The sequence below is a fragment of the Leuciscus leuciscus genome, assembly GCF_965113295.1.
Source record: "Leuciscus leuciscus genome assembly, chromosome: 2".
Lineage (NCBI taxonomy): Eukaryota > Metazoa > Chordata > Actinopteri > Cypriniformes > Leuciscidae > Leuciscus > Leuciscus leuciscus.
Window position 1 is genome coordinate 63,748,388 of NC_138726.1, and position 10,962 is coordinate 63,759,349.

The following is a 10,962-nucleotide window of genomic DNA, read 5'->3' on the forward strand; positions in this document are numbered from 1 at the left end:
GTGATATTGCTTATACATTTAAAAACCACAAATAAAGATTACTGATCACATAATAGGCCATCATGACAAAATATACAGACAATTCACAATTACAGGTAATATGAACTAAACAATTGTGACGGCCCAGGTATATAGGCTTACTTGATCTGTAGTGCAAAAGCACATAGCGGTGAGGTACGCTTAATTATATTTTAACAACCGTGCAAAAGACAGGAATTGAAGAGGCAACTAAGCATATAATATTATTATTATTATAGTGTATGAATACTGTGTTTTTAATGCCGGGTTGGATGGCGAGTCTCAGTGGCAGCTGCCCCTGCCACGGAGAGATTTGATCCCCTCTCAAGACTTTAGCATTGTCACATTTGCAAATTGCTCCAAAGCAACAGTTGTTTCGTCTGCAAAGATTACGTTGTCAAAGGTCTCTTTGTTAGCCATCCACTGCTGAACTTGGCTAATACGCAGTGTCTTGTTGTTATCCCGGATCATAGGGTCTGTACTGTAATTAAATAAACAGTATTATTACAATAATAAAACCAATTACTCTGTTAAACTATGTAAATACATTTGCAATGTAGCCTACAGCTACTAATAGTCACTTACCGGGCTTTTCCATAAGTCCATCCAAGTTTCTTTATGGACCTTCTGATCGTGCTGATTGATACTTTTAACTGCATTCGGGACTGAAGCTCTTTTTTAATTTTTTTTGCAGACTGTTCATCGTCCTCATGTAGTATTTCTTCAATGCATTGAAGTACCGCACTATACAAATAAGAATTACATTTTATGCAATGTCAGCTTAATGTAGATTTTATATGAAATAAAAATGAATAGGATAATAGCTTAATGTAGATTTTATCTGAAACAAAAATGAATAGGATAATAGCCTGCCTGGTAACTTTCAACACAGTTGGTTTTTTAGTCGCAGGAGTCTGGCGACGAAGACAACAATGTCGTCTGATCGTGTCGTCTGAGACATGAACACCCGACTGCATCAGGAATGTCCTGATGTTAGAGAAAAGATGTCCTGCTCTCCACATATACCTGATCTTGATGCTCATCTCAGGGGAAATCTTCGCCATGGTCGACGGTGTGGCAGAAATCGAGCTCAAAAAACAGGACCAGTTATAGCCTAAAAAGAGACCGCCCCTGTCATTTATTATGTTTTAATTTCCTGGGTTGTGAGCATTTGTGTTAATAGGGCGATTAAACGGCGATTTGTGAGCTAATGTTAAGGGATTAAAACGTAATGGCCTAAAGTAGAGGTGTTTGTTTAACAGTTATGCAACTAGCTATTTCGTCCTAGCAACTAGCTATCCGTCCTTCGGATGAGACGTAAAACCGAGGTCCTGACTCTCTGTGGTCATTAAAAATCCCAGGATGTCTTTCGAAAGAGTAGGGGTGTAACCCCGGCATCCTGGCCAAATTTGCCCAGTGGCCTCTGTCCATCATGGCCTCCTAATCATCCTCATATACTGATTGGCTTCATCACTGTCTCCTCTCCACCAGTAAGCTGGTGTGTGGTGGGCGTTCTGGCGCAATATGGCTGCCGTCGCATCATCCAAGTGGATGCTGCACATTGGTGGTGGTTGAGGAGATTCCCCCCTTCTATGTAAAGCGCTTTGAGTGCCGAGAAAAGCGCTATATAAATGTAATGAATTATTATTATTATTATTCAATAGGCTATAAAGCAAACATGATTGCAATAACAACCCAAATCATGCTAATGATCAGTTAATTTCCCAGGTACTGTATAGGCTATATGCACTTTAAAATAATGGTTCTTATATGGCTCTTTGTCTGGGTAAATGGTTCCATGACAACCCTGTAAATGTACATGTAAAATGTACATGTTTTGTATTTTGTAATGTATCATGAGCTATTAGTCATACAATTGGTTGTCTTTTTCCCCTTTTTAATTTAACAAGAATAATTAGCGAGTGGGGCTGATGTATCTCCAATTGACTAAAATATGAATTACATTCCTTTGTGTAACATAAGATGCGATATGGCCCTGAATGTGTTTTTTGAAATCATGAAAAGTGTTGCTGTTGCCGCTATCAGTTCAGTGGCAATGGCTCATCAAAAGAAGTCTGTTTCAGAAGTGTAGAGAAATAAAATAATAATTAAAATGAGAGGGACATGTTATAAGACAACAAACCTGATTAAACAGCGAATCACACGAGAGGTTTGAGGCCTATACTCAAAGCGTGTGTAACCAGCGGCAGCATCTCAAGTCAGGTATAAATCAGGTATAAAATTCAAACACTGCATCACGAATAAACAGCGGCTCATTCGCCACGCATGCGCTGTTCTCTGTCCATCCACGTGAGATCCTGTTCACCTCCTTACAGCTCCAACAACATAAAATGGCAAGGAATGTAATAAAAAAATAAAATAATTCAATGTACAATATATAGATATTACAATAAAAATAGTAAAAGTGAATACACCGAAAACTGTCATTAATTTTAATTATACTTGTGGGTTGTGTGAATGTAAATTTGACATTTATTTACTTATTTTTATTACATTTATTACTATCTCTGTTTGTTGACAATACACAATTACAAAAGGTGTTTTATAGTTCTTAGGTATGTGAATAACAGTTACAGGGAAGCAAGCAGAAGTCCTTTAAGAGTCTTTATATTGTAAACACATAATTATGAAGAAATTTCCGCCAATGTATTTAGAATCAGATTCATTGTCTTTAATGAATGTGAATTTAGTGAATTGAAGAAAGTGTTGATTTCCAGAGTGTTAATTTTCTTTACCACAACGACCTGTAAATAAAACATTTGCTTATTACATCTCTTACCAATTTAAAAATCATTCCTATTTGTGCAGATTATTTTATAAGTCATTATAAGACTCACGTTTAGCATCGTTCACCTCCTGGATCACCCGTTTAGGAGTTTGAGACCATCGCAGTGTCACATTTGTGAATCCTCTATCAGCAAGAGCAGATCCCAGCTGAAAATAACATTCATACAAAAATTATTAGAACAGTGGCCAGTTGCATAAACCGCTTAGATGAATCTTACAAGTTAGTCATCTAATTCTTTCTTCAAGACTGGTCATAACTTTTTGAAGTTTGGCCTCAGAATATGATGATATATGCTCAAATCTCAAAGAAATGCCTCAAACAAACTTTAACACATCACTTTAATACCATTCAACCAGTACAATGTAAAACCTCATACTGTAAAATACCAGTAGCTCTTTAAGGTTGAATGTGTTTCTTTCTCTCACCTGTTTCAGAACATTTTCTCTCATTGAAGGGTCAGTCATATCATTGTTGGAGTTAAACTGCATTTTTACAAATGATCTTTTTAAAGTGGGACCTGTACAAAGATACATTCATACATGTAAATATATGAATTAGTTGACTTTGTGTTCATTAAAGGGGTGGTTGAGTGTGATTTCATTTTTCTAACTTTAGTTAGTGTGTAATGTTGCTGTTTGATCATAAACAACATCTGCAAAGTTACAACGCTCAAAGTTCAAAGCAAAGGGAGATATTTGCTTTTAAAGAAAAGGACTGCAACAAACGGCTGGTTGGGACTACACGACATTCCTCTCGGGTTAGTGACATCACTAACCCTAGAATTTACATAAACCCCGCCCCCGGGAACACGCAGTCCATGTTGAGAAGAGGAAAAGTTGTTGTATAAGAGTACATTTGTGAGTCAGCTCAAACTTTAGCATCCATCTTTTCACATGCAATAGAAAGTCACTCTGTGTGCATCTCACAACAGTTCATATATGAGCAATTTATAGATTTTAACATGACAGAATTGAAGATAGTTAACTCTACATCAGCAACATAAATTCATCAACTAACCATTCAGAGACGTCCTGTTGCATTCTACATGTTGTCACTTCTTGAGTCTCTCCATCCTTATCTGACTCCGTTTAACATTAAAGGCAGAACAGTTTCTGTCATTTTAGTGTGTCTGCGTGAGGTAACAGCAGCTGTTAACACACACGAGCTCTTGAAACCCCGCCCTTTGCAGCAGCTCATTTGCATTTAAAGGGCCAGGCACAAAATGGTGCGTTTTTGCAAACCCTCAAAAAGTGACAACTTTAACTTGCTATATAAAAATATCTGTGGGGTATTTTCTGCTAAAACTTCACACACACACTCTGGGGACATCATAGATATATTTTACATCTTGTGAAAATGGTTTTATACCACCCCTTTAAAACTCCTCACTGTGTCTTGCGGACAAAAAATATGATGATGTTTTACCTTCTCCATAAACCTCCACCTCACAGAGAGTGAGTGTCTTCATGTCTCCAGCAATGATCAGATTCACATAACGTCCATTGATCCCACCAAATGGGTAGCTGTAGGACTCGCCAGCTGGAATAGCAGGAATAACAACACATCTACAGACAGAGAGAGAAACAGATGAAGGAGATAGTGTGTTGAATCTTTGCATTTCTCTCCTGTTCTTTCAACCTCAAGAGTCTCACATGGGATTGTTGTTGCCGTTGTTCTCCAAAGAGTTTCCGATGCGAATCTCCGCTCCGTTTATTTGTTCTGCACAGCAGTCTCGTCTGTTAGTGACGACCACTTTGCGAACTCGGTAAACATCACGCAGATCCAGCCTCCACCACGGGTTAGTCTCATTAAGGGTTGAGGAGCATCCCGTGTACAACTGCTGGAGACCACGATTACCATCAGTGGCCTTTTCAGCAAACCAGTCCCCAGATGTTGACGACTGTGTAACGGCGCCATCTACTGCCAGATTTCCTGGGAAAAGAATAAAGTTCTGACACGTCTTGACACTCAAAGTTTGAACATGCACTTGTGTGAATGAGATTTGAGAGCTACAGGATTATTGATGAACTACAACTTGAGGTGAATTGAGTCATTTCCACACCAACTTTTTTGTACTTTCTATGTTAACATTTTCCCCACTTCCTGTAGTTAGAATTAAACAAACACTGACCTTCCTCACAACAGGGACACATGCATTTATCTGAATAATCTGACTGTAAGATGCCAATAGAGTTTGAATATCGTCATACTGGTTTGGGAGGATATTAAAGCAGCAGTCCGTAGTTTTTCCTCTTTGTCGCCATCTCTGTTCGAAATCTGCAATTGCAGTTATTTGCGGAATTATCAACTTTACGTGGGTTGTACATCGGCATGAAACAGCGCGGATGAATCCAATGTTTTGAGGTGTGGATACGGGCATTCAGAATCACAGATTATACTTTTTGGAAGTATGACCAATATTAGAATTTTCAATGGAAAATGACGTCTGAACAAGTAAGTAACATCCACTTTTGTTCTGATCAACTAAGGGGAAAAAAAAGCATTGCAGTAAATCGCGCTGATTAAATCTAACGATCGCTTATATCATTTCAAACCGTGCAAATCATAGAAGAGCAGTTATTTTGTACAAACAAACAACAACCATAGTGCTATGAAATAAACGGTGTATGAACGGAATCCCTGTTATGCATAAACGTGTTATAATATAACATAATATAAACATCTTACGACAGGAACATTTTCACTTTACCGATCTGATTCAGATCCAATACTTGACAACGGAGGAGGCGGGTTTGATTTTCTTGGAGTAGAGGTGAATTGCTCCCTCTCATAGCTAGCACAAAATAATTCATAGTTACCATAATAGCAAAATGAGAAAGGCACAACAAAGGAAACCGTAACTGTGTAAATTAAGCGAACAAGTGCGCTACTGTTACGTAATTGAACTATTGAACTGTCTTACCTGTCTAGCAAAAAAAAAGCCGTCTCTGCGTCCGTTTTGAACTCCTTTAAAACACGGAGTTCACGCCATCTTTCAAAAGCCCTGCCGATGTTTATCCTTGTTTTCGCATGGGCCCGTTTACAGTCTCTTTTTTTCTCTAGCCACTCCGAAGTCCGAAGTCTTTTGGGTTTTACAACTGGCGAATCTCCCGTTGTCACTGGTGATTGTCGTTTGAAACTTTCTGGATCCGCCGTAAGTTTAATTATTTCAAGTGCTGTGAGAAAAGGCTATAAATCTACACCTCGAACATCCTCACACGCAATATTCATGGGTTTCATCAGGTCCCTTTCCACAGGTGTATTAATCAAGCACAATGCAGTCTGCATTCATAATCTAGGTGCTTGATTTTATACACCTGTGGAAAGGGACCTGATGAAACCCATGAATAGCCTACTAGCCATGGACTCCTTCTTTATGTGGACAGATGTGACGTAATGACGCAAAGACATGCTCAAATTTCCTGCGGAAATCCACCAGTACCACTGGAATTAAAATCATTATTACAAGCTAACCAATTTGAATCGAGCTAAGGCAAGCAGATAGTTTTGAACAATGGCTGGTTATGTTAATTTATTTTTATTTTTTTATAATTTTTAACACAAAAAAGTTACGGACTGCAGCTTTAATAAAGTGTGACAACTTTCAGTTTTGTATGGTATGATATATTGAAAAGTGTTCTACAACAATGAAATACCTGCTAAATACCCGTAGACTTCAACCTCAGAAAAAGTAACAATCTTCTGATCTCCAGGAATATGGACAATCACATAACGTCCCTCCATCCCGCCGCATGAGAAAGTGGCCGTGGCTCCAGATGGAATAGTAGAAATTACAGCACATCTACAGACAGTGAGATAATCTGTTATCAGTTTCTGGTCATCTGCAGCAACATTAGTCTAAACATTCAAAGAAAGACTCACATGGTGTTGCTGTAAATGTCCAGAACGTTCCCGACGCGAATCACTGCCCCGTTTACCCTGCTATAATAGCTGCTCACTTTGTTAATGATGGCTACTCTGTTCACTCTGTATACTTTCATCAGATCCACTCTCCACCACGGGTCGGTCTGTGTGTTAGTTTGGGAATAGGTTTCACGTACTCCATCGACTGCATTTCCAGCATATCCGGTCGTATATGTGGATGAATGGTTGGATGTTTGCCCTAATGCAACGTTCTCTGAAAGAAGACCAGTAAAAAGACAGTTTTATTCCTTCTTGTTGAACATTAGGAAAGTGGGTCTTTAAAAGCATTTCATTGAAATAAATTGCCTTAGTGTTTTTATCCGTTATCCTTATCTGGGGTTATCATCATTAACTAAAACTAAAACCATTAAAAAAATATTACTTGAAAAGAAATGAACAACTGAATAGTGGAAGTAATAAAATAACTAAAACTTAAAAACTATATAGACATATATATAAAAAAAAAAAAATTACAACAAAATTACTAAAACTTTCAAATTAGAGTGAAAACAGAAAATATAATAATACTGGTGTTTTATGTGGTTCGGGAAGAAAAAGTCCCTGAAAATGATATCCAAATGGCATACTAAAATTATATCTGGCATATTACTGTTACATTTGGCAGTTAGAATAAAGACAAAAACCTATTTGAAAGCAAATAGATGCTTACCTTCTGCTCCATTCACCATTTCTTGAATCAATAAAAGCCCTGAGTAAAAAACAGATTTAAATGAGTTCAGATAAGCAGGTTCTGCAGCGCTGTGAATTAAAGTAAAACTTTTTCTCCAAATAATTCACTTTAATATAGTCACTAATAAATCGCACATAATCTGCATAATAAAGTCATTGTAAAACATTGATCTGTGTATTAACTAATGGCCAAATTGGAGGAAACTACTGACATATTAACAATAATCTGCAGCATGCAAAATACTGTCAGCTGAAGTGGGAACAGAAGACACTCCTGTGAATCATGACTTTCTTGATAAATCATTTTCATACACAAATGAGCACTGATTTCAAGATTTGTTTTGTAAAGCAGAACTAGAATAACGAAGTAACAAAGAAAAACAGATCCAGTGATGAAGTGAATTTACAATCTATATATTGTGAGACGTATTTCATGCAAACTATGACAAAAGTAAGATGCTTGGAAAGAAAATGTGCAGTAAATCCACAGCGGAGAGCGAGATGAGTGCAAACTATACTAGAAACATAGGTTGACAACATTACTGAACGAAGGTTTAATATTGGGGTTAACATTAAAGGTTAACAATACTGAATTACAGTGTTAATATTAGCGTGAATCTAGTAAAATAGCAGATGCATGTATGTTGTACGTTACCCAGGAAGATCCACAGGCACTTGAAGAGCTTCTTCATGTTGGATTAAAGGCGTCTGTCTTTCTTTAGTGATGGAGAGTGTGTGAGAGTTATATACGGTTTTATGGAGGATGAGCCATTTAAATGTGCATCACATGATCAACCTTGTCTCTCCTCCCTTCTGTCTCTCCTCCCTTCTCTCTCTCTCTCTCTCTTTCAACATAGAACATATAGTTTCCATTAAAAAGGAACTAAATCTAAATGGCAGAAAACAATAGCATTCCTCGATGGATATAATAGCTATCAGGAGCAGGAGTAAATAAATCATTAAAAAAAGAAATGTAAATAAAATATAACAGCAAGTTATATTTTATAGGGTTTGATCAAAATGTATGTGGTGTATGTGTGGACTCCTATTCAACATTTAAATTTAGATTAAACACATTTTTGTATTTCTATCCTGCTGTAACCTCTAGATCCTTCTAAAACATTTCCATAATAGAGGCTATCCTTTAATAAATAAATTCATATAATCCACTGGATTCAAATATTGCCCTTATCTGTAGATTAAAGATGTAAGATGTCGATTCAGGGTCCTCGGCGGTGCCTCTAACCAGTTCAATCCTGGGTTCGGTTGTGTAACGGAGTTGGAAATGCACTTTGTTAATTCTAATTTCCAATTTATGTTTAATTTAATTTGAACCATATTTTAATTATAATTTAATGATTTGTTGGGTATTTGTGAATTTTATCTTATTGAGTTTAATTTATTTATCATATTGCTATTGTTTCCTGCGGAGATGTCGTTTCTGCATTGCGCCTCTATTGTACCTCCTAAATTGCCGTAGTTTCCGTCTCCTCCTCACAACAGTAGCTGCGTTTACATGGACACTTATAATCGGATTGACGGCTCAATCGGACTAAAAAACCTTCATGTAAACACCTTAATCGATCCGATTGAGCTCGATCCGAATGAAATTTCGATCGGATTGAAAGGGGTGGTTTATCCCTTTTGTAATCCGATCGAGAGAACATGTAAACACTTGATCGGATTGAAAACCGAAACTGAAAGGACTGCGCATGTGCAATGACGTTAACTAGCGTAATGACGTATGACGCACGGAACGAGCTGTTCTTCCTGTTTAATAAAGTGTCATATTAATAAGTTTCCCGTCATTCTAAAATTCTAATTTCACTCGCGCGTCTGTGAAGTGAAGCAGGAAAACGTCCCACCAATCCTTGTTTTGGATTCTCATCCACAGACGACTGGTTTTGGCCGCGGGGAGGGGCATTTTTACTGCGTGATCAATAAGCAGCACGGCAAAACGGTAATATTACGTCTGCTTTTTAAAACAAATAAAGAACCAATAGAGGAGAATATTTATGCGCGAAAAGCGGGAAACTGTATATTCGTGCAGAGTGCGCATGTCAAAACATGAGATCCGATTTGAAACTTGTGACATATAAACGCGCACATCAACCCGATTTACTTTATTTATCATTCATGTAAACACTTGTTCGGATTCATCAATCGGATTGATTTCATTCTGATTGTGTCCATGTAAATGTAGCTAATGTCTGGTGTTGCTGAGGTAGGTTGTGTGTAAAATGCTGCTGCGATATTTTATTGTTTTCTTTGTAAATGGTGTTGTGATCCTTCAATATTTATTTCCTCAAAGTTAATACGATATTAACTAGCTGTTTTGTGCCGTTTTTGCGGTTAAATATAAGTTTTAACGATACTTTGTTGAACTCTTTTTCTTTTCGCGCCATTTTCGCACTGTTTCTGTGCTATGTAAATAACGGAGGCTCTGCAGTCCATGTTGAGTGTGTAAATTCTGTTATTCAATGTTTAGGAGCAGAGGTGCAGATTGTAACAGTCACCGCCTGTCACAGGGTTTCTTTTAGTTCAATTGTGGGTGCTATTTTTTTCCTAGCCACTAGGGGGATACAAGAGGGCACATTGAAATAAAACAGGAAGCAGTAGAGTAAGTGCTAAGGTCTGTTTGATGCTTCCTCATGGTGGTTTGATTACTGGTTCCCAATCCTGTTTGAGAAACTGTTTGTTTCCTGCTCAAACGTAAGTTGAATTGTTTGTATGAATTGTTTGGGTGAACTGATGTGGAATCTATATAGTTTAATTGATGTGTTTGATGTTTTCTTGTAGAGGATTTGTTTGGGATGTAAATATTGCTCATCAGCTGTGGATACTGCTAAGTGTTTATGACCAAACACTCTGCTTATACTACTGAAGCACTCTTCTGATTCGTTTGCTGGGAAACCTTACGACTCACCAAACAACTAAGCGTTGGACAACCTTCTAATTCATCACTATCCACCTTTGCACCTATGTTCAAACTACAGATAAGACTGGTTTCTTTTTATTTTCTGAACTGTTGGGGTTCGTGAGCCTCAGAGGACTGTGTTGGACATTTCGATATACCTACATGTATATACTAACTCATGAATGAATTGTATCTCTGTATACAGGTGTATGTTTTGTGATTATATTGGGTTTTTGGATAATGAATGAATGAGTAAAGCTTTATATATATGAAGAAAGAAATACTACACCTGTTTGTATAAGAGTTTATTTGAGATATTTTCCAACTGAGAAATTGAGCATTGCACACAAGGTGACTCCTTTTGAAAAGTAGCTTGACCAGTGCAAAGAAGCTGGGACTGTTATAAGATAGAAAGAAACAGTAGATCAGAAGCCAAATAATGTGATATTGTCTTCTGCAGGTATGTGTATCTTTGTTAGACGTTATACTTTTTCTTTTTTTTTTTTATCTGTACAGTCACCCAAACCCATGTACTGTTTAATTTTGCTTACTGAAACTGTTAGAGAGTATAAAAATATTGTTCCTTATGTTTTTCGCATATATT

At 37.3% G+C, this 10,962-nt stretch overlaps 1 protein-coding gene across 1 annotated transcript; it reads right to left on the reverse strand.

The window, feature by feature from the left end:
- Positions 1-2,689: 2,689 nt before the first annotated feature.
- LOC309493426 (fucolectin-like) lies at positions 2,690-8,139 on the reverse strand. Its single transcript, XM_082162557.1, has 6 exons — positions 8,097-8,139; positions 4,480-4,759; positions 4,253-4,392; positions 3,253-3,344; positions 2,877-2,973; positions 2,690-2,783 (listed from the first exon to the last, which is right to left on the reverse strand). Exons 1-6 carry the CDS (start codon positions 8,131-8,133, stop codon positions 2,761-2,763), a joined length of 669 nt encoding a protein of 222 aa, XP_082018683.1. The 5' UTR covers positions 8,134-8,139; the 3' UTR covers positions 2,690-2,760.
- Positions 8,140-10,962: the final 2,823 nt, after the last annotated feature.